The sequence below is a fragment of the Mastigoproctus giganteus genome, chromosome 11 (genome assembly GCF_048544385.1).
Source record: "Mastigoproctus giganteus isolate SK-2022 chromosome 11, ASM4854438v1, whole genome shotgun sequence".
In the NCBI taxonomy this organism is placed as follows: domain Eukaryota; kingdom Metazoa; phylum Arthropoda; class Arachnida; order Uropygi; family Thelyphonidae; genus Mastigoproctus; species Mastigoproctus giganteus.
In genome coordinates, this window is record NC_143585.1 from 56,275,454 (window position 1) to 56,302,751 (window position 27,298).

General features: G+C 38.5%; 1 protein-coding gene across 1 annotated transcript in view; it reads right to left on the reverse strand.

Annotated features, from left to right (window-relative positions):
- Nucleotides 1-27,298, reverse strand: part of LOC150078024 (C-Jun-amino-terminal kinase-interacting protein 4-like) — a 518,865-nt gene that overhangs the window by 313,936 nt on the left and 177,631 nt on the right. The window contains exons 9-11 of the mRNA XM_090385183.1: nucleotides 16,469-16,486; nucleotides 9,217-9,274; nucleotides 9,032-9,088 (exon numbers count right to left, since the gene is read on the reverse strand). Of these exons, the coding sequence (XP_090241309.1) occupies nucleotides 9,032-9,088; nucleotides 9,217-9,274; nucleotides 16,469-16,486 (133 nt within the window). The remainder of the gene's footprint in view (nucleotides 1-9,031; nucleotides 9,089-9,216; nucleotides 9,275-16,468; nucleotides 16,487-27,298) is intronic.

The window sequence follows — 27,298 nt, forward strand, 5'->3', positions numbered from 1 at the left end:
TTGGGATCCGTGGGAAGTTTTCTCAGGGTTCTTTAATATGAACTTGAGCCCAGCTATTTTTCAAATTTTGGGGTATTTTCCCCTCTGTCAGGCAGTGATTATACAGATTTAGTAGTTTATCAGGTGAAATTTCAGCATTTTTTTAAATTATTCCCATTTATTAAAACCATAAAAATATTTATGATTTTAATTAAAACTACTTGTAATTATGTCACTTTGAGTAGGGGAATAATCCCCAGCCGCAGTCTGGATAATAGTATCTAATATGTTATTAACAGACTCTACCCAACAAAGTGTTGGGGTTCTATTTGGTTTTAGTGTAGTCTGAAGTAAATCTACTCTTGGCAACTTGTTGATCACTATTCTGTACACAACTCTCCATGGGTCAGCGTTTCCAGAAGTTGCCACCAAATTCCACCAGGATTCCTCTTTCTTTTCTCTTATGAGGGAAGTATATTGATTCCTGAAAGTCCTATAGGTATCTTCTCAGGGTGTCAACCTCATTTTGGGACCAAGATGTTCAAGGCCCTCCGGAAATATCTCCTTGTGTGGTTTACCCTTCTCCTGAGCATAGTCAGTTCAGAGCACCACGAAGGGATTACTTTCTTTCTGGGTGTTTTCCTCAGGAGAGACAGGTTTGTTCTTTTCATGAACATTTCTGTCATAGTCACTGCATGGTCATCTGAACTATAATTGCTGTTTTTAGCATTAACATTAGTAGAGGCATACGATGCAAGAAAGTAAGCTTAAACAGCATCAGCCAAAAAAAAAGCCCCCTCCCATTTCACCCCTTCATTTGTTCCAAATGCCTGTCCAGCTCAGCCTTAAATTTATTTAGGTATCAATTTCCACAACAAAAGATGGACGTCTGTTCCACCAATAACTACCCACTGGCTAATTTTCGCACATCTCTTCTACAACTGTCTTTCCTCAATTTGAATCTGTGCCCCCTCAGGTTCTTAATATATGCAAGAGGAAGAATCCCATCAGCATTCAGCTTGCTCAAACACATTCAAGGCTTTATACACTTCAATCAGATAACTTCGCAGGTGCCTACTCTCCAGGTGCTAATATTTCCAGAAATTAAGCCTTTCTTCGTAAGATCACCCCTTTGTTCCCCCCCACCAGTCTTGTTGCCCTTCTTTGTACTCATTCTAGCAACTCTACATACTTCCTAAAATTAGGCCTCCAGACCTGTACACAGTACTCAAGGTGTGGCCAGACCATTGCCTTGTATAATGGGATAATCACCTCCCTGTCCCTGATAGCAAAATTATATATCATTGACTCCATGACCTGTCCTGGCAGCCCCTCTGCACTGCTCAGAGAACTTCATATTTGACTGCACAATTACCCCCCAGGTCTTTTTCACTTTCCACTTCCCTGAGTATAGTACTACTCGGTACATTTCTCTTCGGTTATTGCTACCCTCCCTTATGCAGTACTTTGCATTTGTCAATGTTAAACTTCAGTTGCCACTTCTCAGCCCATTTTCCCAACTTATCTAGATCCAGTTGGAGTAGCCTACTGTCTTTACTGTTGTTAACAACCCTGCCAACCTTTGTATCATTTGCAAACTTGGACGTTAAACCTGATACACATTCATCAATATCATTGATAGATAAGCAAAACAACAATTGGCCCAACACCGAACCCAGGTGAACTCCACTAATAAAATCTGTCCATGAAGAGCAGCGTCCTTTGATTACCACTCTCTATCATCCCAAACTCAACCATCCCTTTATCCATTGTAGCAACTTATCCTTAATGCCATACCATCCAATTTGTATAGCAGTCTTCCATGCACAACAGTATCAAAAGCTTTCCTGAAGTCCAAGTATATGATATCAAAATTATTCTTGACATTCAGTTCCTTTGTGACCAAATCATAGTATCCAATCAAATTGGTCAGACAAGACCTCCCTTTAACAAACCCTTGCTGTGTCTTAACTATTACTGCAGCCTTGTCTAGATGATCGTGCAATGCTTCTTTAACCAGTGATTCCATTACTTTCCCTGGAACAAAAGTTAAACTAACTGATCTATACTTACCTGTGTCACCTTCTGAACCCCCTTTGTGAATTGGTGATACATTTGCACACCTCCAGTCCATGGAAGTTCTCATAATTATGGCTAAGGATTTGCTTACTTCCTTTGCTGCCTCCTTTAATATAACTGGATAGGTCCCATCCATCCTAGGTGCTTTTTTATGTTTAACTTCAACAATTTCTCCTCCACTTTGCTCTCAGTTATTACAAAATCACTTAGCGCCCTGTTAGAGTTTGATAAACTTCTGGCACTCCCCTCATTGAATAACTCCATGTGTGAATGTTGATGCAAAATACTCATTCAGTTTATCAGCTACCTGAGCATGATCATCGACAGTCAACCCATCAATGTTAAGTGGTCCAATCTGATTCATCCTTTTCTTCTAGAGTTTACATAAGCAAAGAAGTCTTTGCTGTTTTTCTTTGCATCATTTGCCATGGATTTCTCATAATCAGCTTTTGCTTGCCTAATCTCCTTTGTGATTTGATTGCAGACTAATTTATATCTGCCATAGGCTTCTGTGTCACCTTATACTTTATATGCATCCCATACATTTTTCTTCTCTGACAGAGCCTTATTAGTTCATCTGACATCCATTTAGGCCTAAATCTTGAACATTATTTCTTAGTTGAAATTAAAAGCCTAGTAGCCTCCAAAATTAAGTCCCTGAAGGCTTCCCATTTAGAATTCAAAGTTGATAGCATTATCAGTTAATCCCACCGTACAGAATTTAAAAACTGTCCGAGATCCCTGTTGTCACCTTTACGAAAGCAAAAGCCCTTCCTTGATGGTAGCTACATCTTTAGCCTTGATGGTAGTTACATCTTTAAGTAATTCCCATGTCAGTACATTGTGATCACTGTCACCCAGTGGTTCCTTTATTTGCAAATTCTTAATACAGTCCATTCCGGTTATTTGGGACACATCGGGACTAGTGCATTTTGGCCCGATTAAGCGGTTGCCCCAATTATCCGAAGTTCACGTAAATAGTTAAAAATACAATGTACCCCCCCCCCTTTACAACTGGTTCACTGTACAATCAAATCACGTTACGACGAACTCAACATAGTAAAGTACCGTTCACTATACGATGGGCAGTAAGCGCCGGGCATTGTGATCACGTTTGTGAATTGAATTTTAATTCTATTAAACAGTGATTCCAATTAGTGAAAATAGGAGGAATATTATCCACAGGCTATAAAAGTAAAGATATATTAAGTACAATTTTACCCTTTATTACCTTACTAATTAAAAAATTAAATGATACGTGAAATTCGGAAGAATTAATATGTACTGTAATAGGTACATACTAACTAAACTAGTTGACATTTCTTTTCACTGGCATTTGTGAGTGTTGGTTAAAATTTAAAACAGTAAAAAAAAGATAAGCAATCAATAACAAAGAACATGGCACACACAAATTGCAAGTAACACAATACGCGCAAGTGAGAACGGAGTAACGAGTTACAAAGCTTAAAAATAGGAATGAAAAGATCTGAAAATTAATTTTTTTATATGATTGAAGATTTCATGGAAGTGAAATCTTCAATCATATTTCACCATAACAACCCACAGAATTCCAGCTGTCGGTATTATCGCAAATTCAGTAAGATCGAGTTTACTGTCCGTTTATGATAGATTTCACTAACAGAAAAGCCCAATAAACAGGTGACTGCTAATTGTTTTTATTGTTTTATGGTTGTGACCTCCAGAATTTTGACCGAACCACATGGTACTGTCGGAGACAATCGTAGGGTGCTGCGGTCTCCTGCCCCGATTAAACGGCATGCTGTTTCAATTAAGCGAAGTAAAACCCTGGCTATTTTCTCGATTGGTTTCTGTTTTTTTAAGATTTGCCCCAAATAAACGGCTGCCCCGATTAACCAGTGGCCCAAATAACCGGAATCCACTGTACATGAATAATCACTGCTGATAATCAGATCAAAAGTAGCTGCCTTTCAAACATGTTGCTGTGGAAAACAGTCATCCAATAAATCCACAAAAGTCTTGCTAGCATGCAAGTGACCAATCCACAAGTTCCATCCGGAAAGTTAAAATCCCCCATTATAAGACATTCTGATTTACTGGCCCACTCTTTTTCTCTGCACAATTGCTCATTATACTCATCAGATTCATTAGGCCTATAACACACACCTACTCTCATTTTTCCTTTCCCAGTGCTTATGTCACACCAAACAGACTCAACATTGCATTGTCCACCAACATCAATTAGATGCACTTCTTTAGATTTTATGTGTTTCTTAACTAACAGCATAACCTCTCCTCCCTTCCTGTCCTGTCTATCCTTTCTGTACACATTGTACTCCCCAAATTCCAATTCTGCAGTATGTCTGTATGACACCATGTCTCTGATATCCCAACAATATCTGCCTTTGATGTCTTGACTAGCACTTCAAGCTCATCAAATTTATTAACTATACTCCTAGAATTGGTGTACATGCAAGTATACATGTAACTATTTCTACTCTTAGTTAATCTAACACAGCCCATGTATTTATTTGTCCCACTATGACTCCCAGCGCCAGGTGAGAAGGAGCAGCAGTGCGTAGCACACGCTTCTTGATTAGACCGGGGTTCGAGCCCGTCACCACCAAATATGGAGGATGCGGAAAGGTCAAGGGAATGACCACCGCATATCCCGGAGCAATATGGCCTTAGTTGCTAATGCTCCTAAAAACCAAATAACAAACAAACAAACATGACTCCCAGCAGTCCTGGAAATAGCCATTGCCTTGCTTTCCAGGCTGCTGCTCATTCTAATAGAAGCAGTGCAAGAATCACTTTTGCCTCTGCCTGCGGCCACTGTTAACCTTTTTAGTCTTTGTATCCCCCCCCCCAAGTTAGCAGTTTTCCAACCTATCTAACACTGTCAAAGCATTAGCAAATATTCTTGCACCCTTTCTATTTAAGTGTACCCCATCTAGAAGCAGTCTCTCCTGTCAACAAGCACAGACCAGGCTGAAAAAAATTCTATCCCTTGAGCCTTGCACAGTATCTCCAGGACCGGATTGATTGACAAGACTCTCATCATATACTCCCTCCTATTGTGTCTGGGCAGAATTGCAGACACTTTCAAATTCAACCTTAATTCACTGCTTTTTTTCAACAGTGACCTGTACTTGTTAAGTAATTCCACCAGTCTCCTACTCTTAATATCATTAGTGCCAATGTGTACAACAGTATCACCTTTTGTGCCTTTAAAAGATGATATGGCACCTCCGTAGCAGGTGGGCAAGAGCAGCAGTGCATAGCACATGCTTCGTGATTAGACCAGGGTTCGAGCCCATGAGCACCAAATACGGAGGATGCGGAAAGGTCAGGGAATGACCATCGCATATCCCCAGAGCAATATGGCCTTAGTTGCTAATGCTCCTAAAAAACCAAATAACAACAAAAGATGATATCTGCGCAACAACATCATTAATCTTTGCCCCTTGCAGACATACCCTGGTCCTGTTCCACCTATCCTTCTTGCATAGTTTATTCCCCGTCTCCCTGACAACAGATTCACCAACAATAACTAGTTCCTTTGGAACGGGTGCATTCTGTCTTGGGGATTGCCTCTGTGTTGCCTGATGCACAGGAGTGAGCACTGCCATTGAGCTGGGGAGCTGAGAGCTTGATGGTCCCTCATATTAATTTCTTCAAGGGCATTTACCCTACACCTCAAGCTCTCAGAGACACCCATCAGAACACCGAGTTCATGCCTAATTTCTTGACACTCTAGGCATCTAGCACACACAAAGACATCCTTCTTGGCTAGATCATGTCCCGTTTTAGAAAGTTCAGCATACATTTCACATTTCGCAAATTTTTGACTGTGATGTGTTGGAGAATTGCCCCGTTCGTTTCTCTCCCAAGTCACAGCGCTCTAGCTAGTTTGTAATCTTTGCTTTGCAGCTATAGTCTGGGTCATGATTTCCGTTTAAATACAATTTAATTAACAATGAAATTTAATAAGATTAATAATATTTTTTATTAATTGATAATACTATAATAAACTAACAAATTCCTAATTGAGTGATTCGTATTGCGCTATCTAGTTTTACTTTATACCTTACGCTATCAGTTCGAGATATACATACACACACTACTTCTTATCAACAACAATATGGTGGGTAGTTTAACAATATTGGCACCAACACCGGGAGTCGTAACTTCCAAATATCGTTAGTTAAATTAAAAATAAGAAGCTAATGAACGCTATTAAACCTATTTAATATCTCTGTAAAACACAATGTAGTATGATTAAAGAGGCCTGTGCACTCTGGATTCATTATTATTGTGGATTATTGTGTGACACAGAGCGAAACGGAAGACTGAATAAATAATGACAAGTTTAATACTAATTGTAAGACACACATATATTAAATACATACAAAAGCTTTCGGTTATTATGGTAACCTTCATCAGTCAAACTGACAGTTAAGAGTGTGGAACATGAGGACGTGTACTGCGAGTCATGTATATGAAACTGTGTGATGCAACAGTTAACTGTTTGATGTTGAAGCCTGTGGCTGTGATGTATGTGAACGTTGCCAACGTTTGACATTCATCAAAATGGTTGCTTCAATAATAGGGTGGACACAACATCCACTGCTTCTGTTAACTGAGATATTAGAGCATGTGATGTTCAACGACTCCAACCAAGCGCATCGCCGGTAGGGCGGGACATATCTATAATCATGACATTGTAGTGCGGATCAATGTCGTGGCAGGTTGACCAGAAGTGTTCAGCAATGGCCGCGTGTTCTATGTCCGCTAAGCGGATGGCTCTTTCATGTTCCGAAAGATGTTTGCCAAGCCGTCTCTCTGTTTCCCTGATGTAGCAGCTACTGTAGTCACGGCAAGAAATGCAGTAGACTAGACCACTTTGTAGTACGGTGGGAACCGGTGTTTTCACTCTAGAGTTGAGGGATTACAACTTTCTGCCTGGGAGCTGTAGGCACTTTATCTCATGTGATTTTATGACCCTAGAAACCTGTTGTGATGGGTTTGGGTAGTATGGGATAAAGGCACTCGCAGACAGGTGTGACCTACAAACACAAGACCACGTAGCGACCAACAGGAACCTCCAAAGTAATGACTCAACCGTTAGGGGTTCTCTCTCTATGTAGCCTGACTTCGGAGTCAGGGAGATCATCCAGGTCATTGTTAGTATTAGTATCCTTAGTTGGATTTTCTGCCATTATTTTAGAATTTATTACACTTTCTTTACAATATCTTACTTCTAAACCAGTGGTTTTCAATCTTTTTTTAATAACAGCACCCCTACTTAATTTTCTGCCTGTTAGATCCGATTGTGTGTGTGTGTGTGTGTGTGTGTGTGTGTGTGTGTGTGTGTGTGTGTGTGTGTGTGTGTGTGTGTGATATTAAAAAATATATATATTATATGATAGTTATTACAATAATATAATTATAAAATTACATTTCATAATACAAATTATATATATACAGTATATAATAATTTTATTCTTTATATAGAGGTACTAAGTAAACATCAATTATAGATCACCACAAAATTAAAAAGATACTGTATACTTTTTTATATTGAAGTAAATCTTTTTATAACAGATAAATTAATAAAAAAAATATGTTTAAGTAACTTAAACCCAAATTATGCGGCACCCCTGGAATGTTGTTGCGGCATCACAGTTGAAAACCACTGTTCTAGACAATCAAAGCAATCTAGCGATATATTTTTGTTGCATTTAACCTATTAAAACCCAAGTTTGGGTGATTTCCATTTTGGTGTGAAAAAGGTCTTAAACAAAGAAATGTAGTCTTAATTCTAAAAATATGTTTAATTGGGGGTCAAACACAGGTTTCCCATCCAAAATAACATATATCCAGCCATTCATTTTCTATACTTAAATAATTGAATTCATTGAACTTTTGAGCTGCTGAAAAATCATAGGTTGTAACAGTCTGATCGTTACCACTAGTGCTGTAGTAATCGTATTGCACAAAAACACATTCAAAATCTAAAAAAATAGCTAAAAACAAGCACAAATAACAACCTTACCTGTATATTACATGATATGTTCATCTGTAAATGACTTTAAATGGCCAAAATCCATAATTGAAAAAGTAGGGAAATCCAAAATAGTGATACTAGGTATGTGTGGCATTAAGGAAGGTAAATGAGTATGGCATTCTAATATTTGTTCTGTAAGTTTACCTCATTTATTGGTGTCTGTATTTACCCACAACAGGTTGTGTCTATGTGTTGCCCATTATGCAAAATGGTGTTGGCAGTTGAGTTATTAGGTTATCAAGGCATGCGAGTTTTTTTTTTACAAAATTTGAGATACAATGAGCACAGTGTAAACTATAGTTGTATTGATCTATTACTTCAAAATCTATAATTGATCTATTACATCACTATTACTTCAAAAGTAGTATCAAAGGTTATTTGTGTTATACCAGCTCTATCATTTTATATAAGACAAAGTTTCTTATCTTGCACACATTCTGTTGCATTTCCAGAGGTAGATCAAATAGGCAGTCAGAAGGTATTGAATATCATTATATATACATAGATAATCCGATCAGATCAATTTTGAGGCCATGGAAAAGTAAAACTTGTACAAAAATTGCAGCAGATCGCACACACTTTATTAAGCATCTGCCATCATAATTACCATATGAGTTATTAATGATAACATCCTTTGTGTTTAACTCCACTATGATTTACTCACTCGTTCAAGTTTTTTGGCACTCAACTTAACTTATTGCTACCTGTTTTTTAATTTAGTAAACTTAAAATTAGCTTCCTGTTATGTCTAAGGAACTAAAAACAGTTATCGTTGGAGATTGATCTAAAGATAACCCCCCTAACTATTTAGAGCAGAGTATAATGTTTTGTATAAACCTGTATAACAACTTCTACACATTGCAGTCAATTATCTAAGTATTAATTATAAAAAATGAAACTGCATACCATATTAATTAAACTCACCTAGTTAGTTCATCAACTTTTGCAATGAGATCATCTTTTACAATGTTTAATGCATTTCTGTAAAAAAAAAAAAATGCACACACACATGCTATGGGTTAATCGTGCAAGATCAGCAGAAAAGTAATGAAAAGCAAATTCACTAGTATCAAACAAATGACAGCAACCTAACAAAGATTATGGCTTACTTTGTGGCCAAAAGTTCATTATTTTCCATGATCAAGTTTTCCACTTCTTTTCCCATTCCTTGGAATTAAAATATATAAGTGTCAATTTATTTATAAGTAGATACATGATAGTACTGTAATGGTTTTTCTGCTAAAGTGAATTACACAAACAAAGCTATGCAGTAGACATAATGCTTTTATAGCTCTTATGCTAAATATGCAAAATAAGTACAAGAAAAATGACATTTGATTTCACATTCTCTACCACTTAAATTAAATTGCACACGATTACACTCACAGGAAACACTTGCAATACTAAACATGAATATTATTTTGACATTTGCCAAAATAGCATTCATTTTCAATTATTGATAAGGTTGTAAGAAAAATTAAAATAGTCAAATGAAGAGGATAGGACACTGAGCCCAAGGTCAGATTACATATAAAGTTTAAAAATATTTAGCAAAATAAAGAAGGGTTGGATGCAACTTCACTTTTATCTTTATGAAATTATTGTATTTTTACATTAACCCCAAACATGAAAGGATATTGAAACATAGGTGGAGATGACAGAAGATACTTATTGATTGCAATTCTTATGAAATAAATATTAAAGAAGGCTCTTCCAGAGAACAAACGTAGCACAGATAAATAAAGGAATTAATTTTGTGAGATGGTAAATGAACTGTGAAGTGATGTTACCAAGAAAAGTGACTTTTAGCTATTCTTTCTAATCTATCTAGAAATTTTAGCATTGATGATGAGCATGAGAGTGAAAGATCTTTTTTGGCAAGTAATAAAACTGGACTGGGTTTAGAAGGCTTTAACTAAGTATCTACTCCCCACTGGAGAATTATCTAAAGATCACCATTTAAGGAACTGGCAGTGTATATTCAAAAACTTGTAGCTGTTATGTAGAGCATAGATTGTCAAACAGAAAAATAGAATGTGGATACCATCATTGGCTAAAATTATGATATACCTATTCCTGTTCATATTCCTAAAGATAGGAATTTTCAAGTCAATGGAAGAATGACATTAACATACAAGAGGAAAAGAATGGGTGAAAAAACAAAACCTTGGAGAACTCCAATATTAGTTCAGAGATTAAAGACAGAAACCACTTAAAATCCCACACTGTGAGCAGCCGGACTAGCCACCCAATTGCAAAAATTGGACAGATAATCATAAAATAAGATTGTTTAAAAAGTCTTATGCCAAACACAATCAAAAGATAAAAAAAAAAAAATTTTAAAAGAAGGTTGAGAATTACCGTTGACATTTTTTTTTCCGAGCATTTTCCATTGGCTGATATTTATCAATAAACAGATGATTAACACAAACTAATCAGTATACCAGTACTTATGAAACCTGATAACTTTTAATCAGATGGAAAGGTTGGAGATAGTATAAAAGTTGGCAGCTGATGATTTCTCCATTTCTTTGGAAGAGTTGAGGTAAGCTGAACAGAATGATAACTAGAAGAAAGAATTTCTCACTCTTTTTAACCTGTCTGGATAAATATGAACAATGTTCCATACAGAAGGAAAGTGTGTAAAACACAGGTGAAAAATTAGCACAAAAAACACAAGTGAAAGGTGAGTGTGTAAAAGTAATAAAAACAGGAGTTAACTCAGGAATACAGGTTTTAAGAATAAGAGGCAAAATTTCATCATTAAGATGGGTCAAAATTCTTCTATACCATTTTGTAGAAAAACTATGGGAGCCACTGAGTGATGTATGTCCAGTATAGAAGAAGAGGTATCATGGTCATCTATGCAAGAATTAGAAGAAAACTAAGATCATAATCAGTCAGATATATTTAATCTGACATTAGTAATAATGAATTAAAATTGAAGTTAAGTTAGAAGTATTATTTTTGATGATTTTCAACTTAACTTGATATTTTTGTCCCAGTAACTAAGTAATGTAATAAGTTGGAAATACCTTGTAAAACTTCACATTAAAATTTAGGTGAGAACTAATGTATGTTTTGTTTTTTTTTTTTTTTTTTTCCTTTAAGAAAAAGAAATCTGAACAAAAAACTGACAAAAATATTTCATTATCAGAGAATTCACTCTGATTTCCTGGATTGCGAATATATTAAATGAAAGTAAGAGTGCCATATTCCTGGGAATTTTGGGCAGCATTCAAAACAGAGTTACGACAATGTAATTAGGCAGATATCCAAATATTCTCTGTTATTAATTTTCCTGAAAATTAGTAATCACTATCTCAGTGGTGCACAAACTGTGGGGCGCGACCCCCAGAGGGGTTGTGGGATAAATTAAAGGGGTCGCGGAAATTTTTAAATAAATTTATTTTTGTGTACATAAAAGCTAAAAACATGTTAAAATTACTTTTTCAATACTGTAAATGTAGAGACCTTGCTGTTCGAACTAAGTCTGAGATATGAATGAACCCTACTGCCCACCGTGATTTGTTCACTGGCTATGGACTCACAAAAAGCAGCTGACTAGTGCGACTTCTCAGTATGTATTGATACTTCTACTCAATTAATCCCTTATGGTAATCCCTTTAGCTGTTAATTCGTGATTCCTACAGGAAAAATTCTCAAATAGCCTGTACTGTATTGCCTAAAAGTCAGAGGTAAGAATGTGTGGGAGCAGTAAACATACATAGCAAGTGTGTCACAAGCAGGCACGGTGCTAGGGTTTTTGGCACCCCTAGACAGAAATGTATTTGGTTCCCTTGAGATACTTTTATTAAATATTATTATAATAAAAATTTTGAATTTCGGCACCCCTATGTCCTGCTTACCAGGCTTACCGTGTTCCGTCGGCTCTCGTTGCACGAAAGTTTCATTCTGCTTCGTAATTCAGTGCATTCTCCTTGCTGCAATAAAATTTATTTCAATAATGCATGGAGAAAAATACAGCAATGATTTAAAAACCATTTCTCTGTCCATAGACACAGTTTCGAGGCATCTTACAGTCATCGGACAACATAAAATTCAATTTATTAAATCGACTGAGAGAAAGACCAATTTTTGCAATACAATTAGATGAATCCACAGATATTTCAAACCTTGCTCAACTTATTGTATAGGTTGGATACTGCTACGAGGAAGATATTTTGGAGAATTTTCTATTTTCCCAAGCTTTGGAAGGAAGAACGATGGGCCAGAAGATTTTTGATGTTATAAATATTTTCTTTCAAACAAATAATCTAATGTGGAACAATGGTGTTGCGATTTGTACTAATGGTGCATTAACAGGAGAAAATAAAGGTTTAAAAGGCAAAGTAAAGGAAATTGCTCCAAATATCATTTTTAATCATTACATAGGGAAGTATTCGTAACCAAGGAAATGCTAACTGATTTGCACGAAGTTTTGAAAGATGCAGTACGTGTGACCAACTTTATTGAAAGTAGAAGCTTAAATAGCAGACTTTTCAATACACTTTGTAACGAAATGGGATCCGCTTATGAAACGCTTCTTTTATATACGAAAGTGAGGTGGTTGCTCGGTGTTAAAGTGTTGCGACATCTTTTTGGCCTCAAACATGAAGTTTTGTTTTTATCAAATACAGATCAGAACCTTGCTCAATTGTTTACAATTAATAAATGGCTTGGAAATCTTAGTTACCATGTTGATATATTTGAAAAACTTAATGAGTTTAATTTAAGCCTGAACAAGGACAGGGAACAAATATATTAGTACGCAGAAGTTTTCAAAAATAACTTAACCTTTGGAAAACTGAATTTGAGCGAAATAATACTGAAATATTCCCATGTGTTTCTGATTTTGTTAATAGCAATAATATTGACATTTTACATTTTAGGAATGTCACTGCCACCCACCTAACGATGCTAATTAAGAATTTTTCCAAACGATTTAATATATCTCCAGAAAAAAAAAAGTTGTATTGGATTCGTGATCCCTTTACTTTTGAAACTTCTTCATGTCCTGAAATTACCATTGAGCAAAAAGGAAGATCTCATCAACCTGTCGTCTAACGTGCTCGTTTCAAGACTACTTGTGAAAAATTTTGGCTTTCTTTTCGAGATGAATATCCAAATTTATCGAAAATGGTGATACAAAGATATCTTTCAGGTCTACATATTTATGTGACATTCGTTTCTCAAAATTAACAGCTATAAAAACAAAACAGCATTCCAGACCTGATACAGACAATGACATGAGATTAGCATTTTCAAAATATTGCATCCAAATATTATCAGTTATCCAGGCTCATCCTTCTCGTTAATTGTTTTGTTTTGTAATTGTTCATTTTTTACTGTTTTGTAATCTTAATTGAAGAATAAGAATTTGATTTGTTATTTTTGCTATATTCAATAAAAAAATTAAACAATTACTTTAATGTGCAAATTAAAAAGGAAACAATTTTTTTTTATTCCTTTCTCAATACTCAAATAAAATTTTCTAGTACATAATTTATAAAATGCCATTTTTCTTCTCTAAAAATCTTGTCATCCTCCCTCGAGGTTTACATTGAGGGATCACATCAATTTTATATTTAATAAAGGGGGTCGCGAGCGAAATAAGTTTGCACGCCACTGCAACAGCTCTACCTGGCAGTTACAATACATTTAGATTTGCAGATTATTTCAATTAAAAAAAAAAAAAAACCAATCACTTCAGCAACCCTCGTGTCCAAATTCAAACTGAAGTGTGAAAGCTGGAAAGCAGGCTGAAAATAAATTCACATTGAAGGATGGATTAGAGTTATTTGAAAGGAAATAATACTTTTATACAATTTTACATACAAAATACTTTTTATACTAACCATTGTGAAAATCAAAAATGAAAAGGATTTTTGAAACAGGTCTTGAAATTGAAATAATAGAAATGACTAACTATTTAACAAATTGTAATAACTCACAGCCCTTCACAGCAGCTTGGTCAGAATGATAAATTTCTGTGTACCCCTCACTTGGGGGGATTGATTCCTATCTGTGACTGGGGGAATTCTTTTGGTCACTTCAATCAGAGCTGTAGTTAACTGATCGTGGAAGGAGGGTGCAGGGCTCCCCCACGAGTAATTTCAGGTTTTTATTCCCCTGCAACATTACAATCAGCCGGTAAATATAGAAGTCACACAGAAAAAATATACATCCTGTATTAGGATTGGTTGTCCAATATTGTGTTGGGGAGGTGGCAGGAATGACTATGAAAGAGAGCAGAACTGCCAATGTTGTCTATGTAGAAAGAATGTTTGATGCTACAGTAACATTATTCAGAAGTGGAAGACATGTGACAAGGCACCCTAATCCAAAGACATCCCAAAACAAAATATTTATAAATCTATCCATATGAACATTTTTACAAATGAATCAGTCAGAATTAAATAGTATAGAGAAATTTTTTATCTCTAAATTATCTTCAACCTATTGCTAGTATGCCAGAAGGGAAAGAAAAAAAAAATAAAAAAATTCAAAACCCTGAACATAAATATTCCTTCACTTCAAATGTGAAGTCAGCATATTACACAGCTGCAAATAATTAAAATAGTACTGGCAATTTTCCCTCTTCAGGAACAATAACAGAACAGCTCCAGAACAGTTTCCCAGTCCAAAAAATCAGTTCAAAACATTAGAACAGAAGGTCAACTTTCACCAAAGATAAACATTCTGTATCTTGGAAGGAGGGTGCAGGGTTCCCCCATGAGTAATTTCAGGTTTTTATTCCCCTGCAACATTAAAATCAGCCGGTAAATATAGAAACACAGAAAAAATATACATCCTGTATTAGGATTGGTCACCCAATATTATGTGTGGGAGGGGTCGCGTTTAATTTAAAACACCATTCTGGAATGGTCAAAATGACTGACTGTTGTTTCGAACACAAACTGGTAGTCAGCCTCACAAACTTGGAGAAAGACTTTTCCATGACTTGGTGAGGTAAGGCTCTTAGACCATTTTTCCACAGAAGCACCTATGAATAACATCTGCCACAGTGGAATTTGGTATGTATAGACAAGTTGCATGCACAGAAAGGTTCTTGATGTGACTCCTATACTAAAGTATGCAGGTTCTGATCCATGACTCATCCTGATGACTGATGCTGCACAGGCTGACCTACAAGATTTATTTTGGTATGCATGAGAGGTTTTTGGCACAGTACAGAATATTCCTTTTGTGCATGTTTTATCATACTTTTGATCATACATTAACATTTTGATGTTGTAAATTACTTTTTTTTTTGGTAATATTATTAAATTATTTTTCTTGCTTATAAATTTGATAATACTATTATAAAAATTTAATAGTATTACCATATGTTGTAATACTATCAAATTCAATAATCATAATAGAGTTATAAGAAAGATAAAGGAGAAAGGCAGGAAAAATTGAAGGAGCTGGCTTACAAGTAAAAACAGCTAAGGAAAAAGATGGTAGTGGTAATCAAATAAATGCACCCTCAACTAGCAAGTAAGGATCCAATCTAAAATGAAGATGACACTAAAAAAACATTCAGATTTAGACATTTGCATGATATTACATTTTGGCCAGGTATAATTACTTTTTTTTTTTTTTTTTTGGTAGTTGTTGGCGCATAGGCTTCTGTGGCCATAATGCACCTCCCAAGGTTTTGCAGTACTTTGATCCAAGTCCGAGGCAGGAATCGAACCCGCGACCTTTGAGTTGCCAGGCAGGCACTTTACCCACCCGGCTACCCCGGTCGGCGGTATAATTACTAAAAAAGTTATGACCAGATGCTATACTGAACATCCAACTAGGACTCAACTACTAAGATGCAAAGAATGAAGTTATGCCAAGGCCCAATCCCAGCAGGAGACCCACAAGTTATATGTAGTAATAGAATCCCTTATTCCAAAATTCATTTGGGAGGGGAGGTATTTGTTCTATCTTGTACCAGGGCTCACTAAACACATTGCTGCAAAAATATAATCATGAAACTTTGAACTTACAACATATAAGTAACAATTTTTGCAATTTTTTTTATATCTCCACTTGTTATAATAATGTTTCTTCTCAACTTTTTTTCCTCCAATTTGGTTATGATAGTGTTCCTTCTAAATTTCATATAAATTAATTAGCTTATTTATTTATTATAAACTGAATATATTCAGCTTATATCATACACTCAACCTAAATCTGAAAACAGTTATAAATGCTTAAAGAGCTAAAAAAAAAAAAAATAAATGGATAAAATTGCTGTCTTATTAAAAAAGGAATCTTTTTAAAATATTGTCAAAATATAGATTTAACACAAAAATCATTACATAAATAAAGAAAACCATAATTATCAGCATAAATTAAGCTTACCAAAAAAGCTGTCAGGTGCTACAGGCAAAACAACAAGGGCAGTTGCAAGAAAGAAAGAAAAAAAAAAGGGGGGGGGAGAGAAAAAAAAAAAAAGAGTTATTTGATAATTTCATCAGTATAAGATTATTTCATGCTGAGAAAAAGAAAAACTAATGCAGAGTAATCACATCAACAGCCAACAAATAAAATTAAGTACATCATTTAGCATTACTGTTAATAGCTTAAAGTAAGTAACTAATACTGCTTAAGTTAATGGTTTATTTTCAAAGTTAAATTTTTTCTTGCTTATAAAAACATAATTTTCTTAACTATAATAACAAATCTTAGCACATAGCTGGTTAAATGAACTCTCCTTTTTTTTTATGACCCCCAAAACACAAAAAGGTATTGAAGCCTATAGTAATCTAATAATGTGAATGGATGAGAACACAGAAGAAACAATGTATTCTTGACAATGAACTCAGGTCATAGCAGAGAACAGATGATAAAATAAATTTAAAAAATAAAGGTAAGTCAAATTGGTAAGGTTGGATAAAGCTCTCCTTTGACAACAACTAACTGTCACTATTTCATATTTGGATTCTTGCTAACAATCTCATGCAAGTAACTTCATTTTTAATATACAAGTGGTATTAGCAGTTCAGAGATATATCAAGTGGCAGCAAGCTGTTTAGTTTAAGTTATGATATGAATAGATCACCAACTTTTCTTGGTATCACAATACAGGATATCCTCAAAGATTCTGAATACACTTTAATCAACTCTGTGGTACTACACTGACAAAAGTGTAAAGTGTGTTCGTGTCAAACGGCACCAGGGGTTTCTCCCATCTCCGCGTGGTTTTCTTTGTGGGTGTAACAGATCACTGTTAAGGCCAGAGATTTAAAAGTGTATGGGATTTAGAAGTATTGTGTTGTGTATCGTTGTTCCTCTGGCCATTTAGCCGCTAGATCCCTGCTGGGGCCCAACATTGCCCACACTCAGCCCCGTGGAGGCAGAACAGGTACATCCAGCATAATTATTTACTCTGGCAGGCCCTGCCACCTAATTTCCTGAGATTTCAGTGGCTAGGGCCTCAAAAAAAAATAAATAAATAAAATAAAATAAAAATAAAAATTAAAAAATAATAATAATAATAAATAAAACAAAAAATAAAAAATAAAAATAATAACGTGATTTTAAGGGGTGGTTCGCTAATGAAGTTAAGTTTCGGAATTGATGCACAATTTGGCTGTTATAATTTGGAAGTTTATTTAAGTTTTTGTTGTGTGGGGCGTACACTGTGATGTATAGAGAGAGTGGGGGGAAAGACTGAAGACTGGAGGGGAAAGACAGAAGTATGAGGCCAATAGGGTAGACGACCCCAGATATCAGTGTGGCATGCCCATGCCGCACCAGGAGAAGTAAATGGGGGGGCGGTCCCGGCCCCTCCCCCCACCAGGATATGGAGAGAAAGTGGGCCAGACTAGGTGTCCAACCCAGATCGCCAAAAGGCGAGGCAACAGCGTAGCTGCAGTCACAGTCATGGTTTTTGGATGTTCAGTTCAGTGTCACTTCAGGTAGGTCACAGTCTTGGTTCAGTCTCACTTGTCTCGTGTTCGTCTTATGGGGTCAGGAAGAGGGGTGATGATTCTGGTCAGTTTGTAGTACTGCTTTGATGTCAATTCAGGTAGTCATATTCGTTGAGAGCATCAGTCCTGGCCATTTGCACCAGGTCATGAATGGAGAGTTATCTTTGTTGGTAATTTCTTCTGATCGGTTGTAGTCATGTAGAATGTTCATGTTGTAGTCTTGAATGTCTCCTCCTTGGTTAGTTTCAATGGAGTTCTTCTATTCAGATGTTTCCATATTGTTGCGGATAGCGATTTCCGGTCTCCTTCTGTTAAAGATGTCCTGGGCATAGCGGCTGAACACGGTGTACTCGCCTTCCGAATCCAGGAGGTGATGCTCATTGTCTTTTGGTACAAACTTTATACTGGTGATGAGTACTGATCTTTGTTCCTCATAGCATTCACATTTATGCATGATATGTTGCCACGTCTCCATATTGCCACAGGTGCAAGTTTGGTCCTCGGTCAGTCCGAGGGCATTCAGTTTTGCGTTAAAGGGCCCATGGCCCGTCAGGAGGAAGGTGGTGTTCAGTCCTGGGCAGAACCATTTGGGGGCTTTTGGATAGGTCTTGTCTACATAGGGTATAAATTTCTGTGTGACTTCACCCTTGGTCGTCTCTTGCCATCTCCTCTGCCAAGTTTCTTTCAGGTGTTCCATGATTTTCTGTTTTTCCGTTCGGTGGTTGTTTGTAGGGTCCAGTTTAAAAGTGTCAAACGTGGTCAGTGTTCCCTTTGCCAGGTATTACATCAACCCGCATCTCGCCCACCTCCAGGTCCAGAGGGAGAGTTCCCGACAGGACCTGCAGCGCACAGGTACTCACCGCGTTACACGCGTTGGTGATGGTGAGGAGTATTTTTCGCTGTATTGTTTCGAGGATTCTTTTATTTACTGCAGTTCTTGCTTTGGCGTACCATATTGGGGCTCCATAAGTAATTGCTGGGACGAAAATCGGTTTATAGTAGAGGGATAATGTTCTTTTGTTTAGTCCCCAGTCTCTGCGTGTTACTCTGACTACTAGTGCTACATATTTTCTCAGCTTCTCCTTCAGATATAAGAGGTGTTGTTTGAAGGACAGGTTGGAATCTAGGATAATGCCTAGGTATTTCATCTGTTTTGCTAGTTTGATTGTGCTTCCCCTTACTTTTATTTGGGGCGGCCGTCTGATGTTGAGTGTTCCTCTCAGTAGAATTGAGTTTGTTTTGGTCGGGGAAATCTCTCAAGCTCCTGGAAATCTCCAGGAGCTTGAGATTGCTGTTTTCCAGCTAGTTGGGAAATGGTCCACTCTGACGCAGCAGTTGAACAGGTGCAGCAGGGGTTCCGGTATGTGTTCGACCGCCCTCTTAACGAGTTCTGGGTCCAAGAGGTCAGGGCCAGGGCATTTCTTGTTGCGCATTTGTGTTGCGGCTTACTGTAGCTCATCAATGGTAACTGGTGGCTCCATTTGTTGAGTGTTATAGGTCTCGTTTGCCTGTGTGATAGCTTGTTGGTCTTCCGTGAGTATTAGCATTAGTAGAGGCATTTGATGAAAGAAAGCAAGCTTATGCGGCATCAGCCAAAAAAAAAAAAAAAAAAAAACCACCTCCACAAGGGATGGAAGTCTGTTCCACCAACCAACCAACCACCCGCTGGCCAAAGGCAAATTTCCGCACGTCTATCCTACATCTGTCTTTTCTCAATTTGAATTTATGCCCTCTCAGGTGATTATTCTGAGCTAGAGGAAGAATCCCATCAGCATTGAGCATGCTCAAACCATTCAAGGTTTTATACACCTCTATCAGATCACCTCGCTGCTGCCTAGTCTCCAGACACTGTAATTTGCAAAACTTAAGCCTTTCGTCGTAAGAGCACCCCTATGTTCCATTCACTAATCTTGTTGCCCTTCTCTGTACTCGTTCCAGCAGCTCTACATCCTTCTTGAAATGAGGCCTCCAGACCTGTGTACAGTACTCTAGGTGTGTATAAGGCAATTATATTGTATTGTATAAGGCAATGGCCTTATACAATAATTCCATTGTAATTCCATTGTAATTCTATTGTAAATAATTCCATTGTATAAGGCAATGGCCTTATACAATGGAATAATCACCTCCTTATCCCTGCTGGAAAAATTCCTGTATATCATTGACAATACTCCATGAGCTACTCTTGCAGCCCGTCTGCACTGCTCAGAGAACTTCATATCTGCCTGCACAACCACCCCCAAGTCCCTTACATTCTCTACCACTGTCAGTGTAGTACCACAGAGTTGATACGTTGCTCTGGGGTTGCTGTTTCCCATATGTAGTACTTTACATTTGTCAATGTTAAACTTCATTTGCCACCTCTCAGCCCATCTGCTCAACCTTTCCAGATCCTGTTGCAGCAGCATAGTGTCAGTAGTGTCCTTGACAACACTGCCAACCTTTGTATCATCTGCAAACTTAGACATTAAGCTTGATATACCATCATCAATATCATTTATAAATACAGAAAACAATAATGGACCCAACATTAGTCCACGATGAGCAGTGTCCACTGATTACCACTCTCTGTCTTCTCCCCCTCAACCACCCCTTTATCCATAGCAGCAATTTGCCTCCAATGTCACACTGCTCCAATTTGTGTAGCAATCTTCCATGTGCAACAGTATCAAAAGCCTTTCTAAGATCCAAGTATATAATATCAAAGTTATTCCCTGCTTCCAGTTCTTTTGTGACTGCATCATAGTATCCAATCAAGTTGGTCAGGCAAGACTTCACCTTAACAAAACCATGCTGTGTCTGAGCTATAACTGAAGTCTTGTCTAAATGATCCTGCAGTGCTTCTTTAACCAGTGCCTCCATTAATTTTCCTGGAACAGAAGTTAAGCTCACAGGTCTATAATTACTTGTGTCAGCCTTTGATCCTCCTTTGTGAATTGGGGTCACATTTGCACATTTCCAGTCTATGGATACCTCCCCTGAGTCCAAGGAAGCTCTCATAATTATGGCTAAGGGTTTGCTTACTTCCTTTGCTGCCTCCTTTAATATAACTGGATAGATCCCATCCACCCCGGGTGCCTTTCTTGTGTTTATCTTCAACAGTTTCTCCTCCACTTTACTCCCAGTTATTTCAAGATTCTGTAGCTTACTGCTAGAGTTGAATACACCTCTGGCATTCCCCTTGATGAATAACTCCTCATGTGTGAATGTCGATGCAAAATATTCATTTAGTTTGTTAGCTACCTGAGCAGGATCATCAACAGTTGACCCATCAATATCAAGTGGACCAATCTGATTCATCCCCTTCCTTCTAGAGTTTACATAAGTAAAGAACTCTTTGCTGTTTTTCTTTGCATCCCTTGCCAAGGATTTCTCGTAATCTGCCTTCACCTGCCTAACCTCCTTTGTAACTTGGTTGCATATCAACTTGTATCTATCATAGGCTTCTGTGTCATGTGTTAATTTGTAAGTATCCCATGCATTTTTCTTCTCTGCCATATGCCTCATTAGTTCATCTGACATCCATTTTGGCCTAAACCTTGAACAATATTTCTTAGTTGGTATGTAAAGCCTAGTAGCTTCCAAGATAAGTTCTTTGAATGCTTCCCATTTTGAATTTGCTGTTGGTAACATCATCGGTTGGTCCCACTGTATAGAATTTAAATACTGTCTCAGTCCATCGTAGTTGCCTTTACGGAAGCAATAACCCTTCCCTTTACCCCTAATGGTAGTTACCTCTTTGAGTAAATCCCACTTCAGCACACTGTGATCACTGCCACCTAGTGGTTCATTTATCTGCAGATTCTTAATGCATGAAGAATCACTGCTGATAATCAAATCAAGAGTATTACTCCCTCTAGTTGCCTCCCGAACATGCTGATGTAGAAAACAATCATCCAATAATCCACAAAAGCCTTGCTAGTGTGTGAGTAACCAGCCCCAAATTCCAGTCAATATCTGGGAAATTAAAATCTCCCATTATAAGACTCTCTGATTTACTGGCCCACTCTATTTCCCTGTACAGTTCCTTATTATACTCATCAGAGTCATTAGGCCTATAGCACACTCCTACTCTCAATTTTGATCTCCCAATGCTTATGTCACACCAAACTGACTCAACACTGTACTGTCCAGCGATGTCGACTGGCTTCACTTCCTTGGTTTTTGTGTGTTTCTTAACTAATAGCATAACCCCTGCCCCTTCCTATCCTGTCTATCCTTTCTGTAGACGTTGTACTCCCCAAATTGCAGAGTCTGCATCCCTTATATCTGTGTGACACCACGTCTCTGATATCCCAACAATATCTGCCTTTGATGTTTTGAGCAATACCTCAAATTCATCAAATTTATTTACTAAACTCCTAGCATTGGTGTACACGCAAGTATACCTGCACCTGTTTCTATTCTTAGCTACCCTAACACAACCCATGTGTTTACTTGTACCGCAATGGCTCCCAGCAGTCTCTGAAATACCATGCATCTTGTTTTTCAGGCTTCTGCTCATTCTAATAGAAGCAGTGCAGGATTTTCTTTCACCTCTGCCAGTGGCTACTGTCAATCTATTGGTCTTTGTCTCCCCCCCCAAGCTAGCAGTTTTCCGACCCACCTAACACTGCCTTGATAGCATCAGCAAATATTCTTGCACCCTTTCTATTTAAGTGTATCCCATCCCTGTAGAAGCAATCTCTCCTGTTAACAAGTACAGTCCAGGCTGAAAAAAATTCTACCCCTTGAGCCTTGCACAATCTTTCCAGGGCCGAGTATATTCGGTGGGTCTTTTATAATGGTGTTCAAAATGTTGGCCACCGAGTCGTCCCATGTTGTGGTGAGGGTGCGTTGCGGCGTTATAGTTGTTGTGGTTATTTCCCCCCTGTTGTTGTTTAGTTTTTTAGGAGCATTAGCAACTAAGGCCATATTGCTCCGGGATATGCAGTGGTCATTCCCTGACCTTTCCACATCCTCTGTATTTGGTGGTGAAAGGGCTCGAACCCCGGTCTAATCAAGAAGCGTGTATTTCCCCCCCCCCCCCCCGGGGAGTTTATTTGTTGTGATCTTGTAGACCACTCCCCAGGGATTCTGATTACCTTTAGTTGAGACCAGTCGTTCCCAGGAGGACTTTTTACTTTTCTTTATACTCTTGGTATAAGTATTTCTCAGTACTGTATATTGGCGGTAAGTGACCTCAGCGAGTGGCCACGACCTCCGTGCTCTTTGATATTCCTTCCTTTTTTGTTGGACTAATCTCCTTTGTCATTGCAGCTCTGGGGTCCACCAGGGCATGGTCTTGCTCGAAAGTGTTTTTCTTTTTATGGCGACTTCAGCTGCCTTGGTTATAATGTTTGTTATTATTTGTTGCAGTTCGTCTGGGTCCTCTCTTATTTCTTGGCCATCCTGTCTGGTTTGCCCAATTCTATCATGTTGGGCTCTACTAATAAGCTGTTCTCGGTAGAGTTTTCAATTGGCTTTGGAGATTGCAAATCTGTTTAGCATCGTCCTTTCTGTTGCGGTTCTTGCTGTGGTTCTCTGTATCCGGTAGGTGATGGTACGGTGATCTGACGTGGTCCAAGCATTTTGCACCGTCCAGTTGGTCACGTGGGAATCGATATTTCTTGTGGTTAGGGTGATGTCAATGGTCGCCTCCCAAAGTGTATTACAGAAGGTTGGGAGGCAGAAAGGTTGATTATTAACCATCAATATTGAGTTAGCTAGGAACTCTTCCAGTCTTTGGCCGTTTCTGGTGCCTTGCCAGCCCGGCATGGCACTGTGCCAGACTGGGAATCGCAGTTCACGTCGGCACCTATTATGATCCTCTGTCCTGCTAGGGTAGTTTGGACATCCTGGAGATATGTAATGGCAAAGTCAATCTCGACGCCGGGTCTGCAGTAGAGAAAGACTGCATATAGGCAGCCGACAGAGCTGATTATATGTGCACATGCTGCCCATGGCATGCATAACTGCAGGATCTTGGTTACTGTAATTTCTGGGTTGTGGACTATAATTGCTGCCCACAGAATATATCTTCGTCACTCTGTACTATTTTAAACCTGAGCAGGTATCCCCTAACCTTCTTCATGTGAGTGTAGGGCTCTTGAATAAGGATGAGATCAGCATTGTCATCTTCTGCTTTTAGGCATACTTGGGCAACCACTGCTTTCGCACGTTGCGCATTTATTTGGTGAATTTTTAGCACTCCATTGTTATATTTTTTACGTTGCGTACCCATAATCGGTTCTGAGTTGATATATACACTTGAACTTTTGATATGTCGGACGTTTTGGATCTCTTACGGAATGCGTATGATCTAGCCTTAGTAGCTTGCAGTTGACGCATACAGGGTCTTTTGCTTTGTTTAGGCAGCTACTGAAGTTGTGCCCCTTTTCGGAGCAGTGGCCGCAGGTTGGTTCCATTTGATTGCATGTGTGTGTCGTGTGCCCATATTTGCAGTACCTAAAACACTTTACTATAGCCACGTGTTCTCTGTACCTGTAGCTACTCCACTCTATATAAATTGATCGCTGTTCCCGCAGGACTTGCCAGGCCTCTGGGGCCTGCTCCACTACCCAGTTACAGTTTCCGCTGCTTCTGGCCCTTGTTTTATACGTGGGCATTACCATTAGCTTTTCATCCCTCTCTGGTAGTCCTCTCTGTAGGTTTTTCCTATAGATTTCCCCGGTTAGAGTCTCGGGGGTGACGTCTTGGTCCACATCAAATATTATGACAGATGGCCCTTTTCTTCTTAGGGTTTCTGCAGTAAGGCCCAAGGTTGGGATCTTTGCATTGGACATGATTATTTCTGCTTCTTCCTTGGTCTCCGTTTCTATTACAATCCCTGGGTTTCTTGTTTTCCTTATTGCTTTAATTTGGGTAGCTCCGAGGTCTTTCCGCAGGTTATCCATTGCCTTCTTTATTTCTTCACTTGTATGTTCATCTTGTCCTGTTGACTTTAGGATGACTATGTTAGGTGTTGATAGGAGTGTTCTTCTCGAGGACACTCTTGAAGGTTTGGCGGCAGGTTCATTTATGTTTTCAGTGGTGATTTTGCTCCTTGGCGCTTCTGAGTAGGTCGGGGCATGCTGTGGCATTTCTCTTGCCCTGCCTTGCAGGTATGCCTCTAATGCGGCATTTATTTTTTCGTTCTCTATGTGGGTTTTGTACAGGATAGTCTCCAGTTTTGTCCACAGTGAGACAATGTCTGCTCGAATCGTTGTTGTCACTCGATTGTTCTGCTTTGTGAAAATTTCCTCCAGGGCAGACCTGGGCATAAGAATCTGGTCTGGTACTGGGCCTCCTGGTAAGGTGGGGTCTACAGTTTGGGTTTCTTCAGTCATCTCAATCAGTTGAGATTGTCGTTCCAGATTACTTTTGCTCAGGTCAGATTGCGACCTGGCTTACCGTTCAAATTTCGGGACGCCCGCTTTCTTGTTCCTTTTTTTTTTTGAAAGTGGGGTTGGCTTTTGTTTCTCAGTGTCGTCCCTATTGCCATCAATCAGGATGGGTTCAGGTTCTTTTCCAATGTTTTCTTCGGTTTGGTTGGGGTCTTCCGAAGGCATTTCTGGCCAGATCGGAAAATCTGAGTATTCAGATTACCGGGGTTCTGTTTATATATTCTTGTAGCTGATTTAAAAAGACGAAGTTTGGTGGGTCACACAAATTCGTGCGTTGTATGGTTGCCACACAATACCCTGGCAACGATTTGAGCTATCCCCAAGGTCAAATTGTTGGGGGGGGAAGTAAAGTGTTAAAATACCCCTAGAGCAGTGGGATTACCTCCGTATGGGGTTTCCTGTGGATACCGAAGATTATGGTGACATCTAAAATATTGAAAAAGGCACGAGAGAAGATTCCACAACATCATGGAAAGTTTATGGCGGGGGATCACTAAAAACATAATTCACTGTCTTTTTAAACAGTTGTAAGCACAGCTTGTTGGAGCAGCTTTTGCTCTGGACATATCACAGATCGTGGCACCCTCCCCAGTCAAGTACAAGGTACCAACATGGCCTCCGCGTTAAAATCGGGCCTCTCTATATCCCTGCTGCCAGCCACATGGTGACCAGTGTAGGTCTGGCAAACAAAGGAAACAGATAAAAAAACGCTGGTAACTTGCAAAATTCCAGTTAAATACTCAAAAGTTCCTCACCTAGAGAGTCCACTCTAGTTTATACATCATTGGATACACTTTTCCTGAAATAAAAGCACTAAGAACTCATAATTAATCCATAAATCGCAGAGCGATGTTTCAGCGTGGCAGTAACAACGGCAGCCATATTGGCGATCCTTGTACTACATTGACAGTGGTAGATAATGAAAAGGACCTGGGGGTAATTGTGCAGGCAGATATGAAGTTTTCTGAGCAGTGCAGACAGGTTGCAGGAGTAGCTCATGGTGTCTTGTCAATGATATACAGGAATTTTTCTCGCCGGGATATGGAGATGATTATTCCCTTGTATAAGGCAATGGTCAGGCCACACCATGAGTACTGTATACAGGTCTGGAGGCCTCATTTCAAGAAGGATGTAGAGCTGCTGGAAAGAGTACAGAGAAGGGCAACAAGATCAGCGAATGGAACAAAGGGTTGCTCTCACAAAGAAAGGCTTAAGTTTTGCAAATTACAGTGTCTGGAGACTAGGCACCGGCGAGGTGATCTGATAGAGGTGTATAAAGTCTTGAATGGTTTGAGTATGTTCAATGCCAATGGGATTCTTCCTCTTGCTCAGAACAATCACCTGAGAGGGCAAAAATTCAAATTGAGGAAAGACAGATGTAGGATAGATGTGCGGAAATTTGCCTTTAGCCAGCGAGTAGTTGGTTGGTGGAACAGATTTCCATCCCTTGTTGTGAAAGTTGATAGCCTAAATAAATTTAAAGCTCAGCTGAACAGGTATTTCGAACGAACAGAGGGGTGAAATGGGAGTGGTGTTTTTTTTTTTTTTTTTTTTTCTTTGGCTGATGCTGCATAAGCTTGCTTTCTTGCATCATATACCTCTACTAATGCTAATTTCAATAGAACACACACACACTATTCAAAGACTACTCAAATGTTAAGCCCTCTCGTGCACAGCTGGACAAATGTCAGCTTTTTGTCAAAAATGAGTCCCAAGAATTTTGTCTCTGCTACAACTGGAATGGTGCTTTATCCAAGTCATAATTCAGGCTCAGGGTGGAGGTTATATTTGTGACAAAAATGGATGAAAACGGTCTTCTCCGGTGAGAACCTGAAACCAATAGCCGTGGTCCATGAGTTAAGATCGTCAATGGC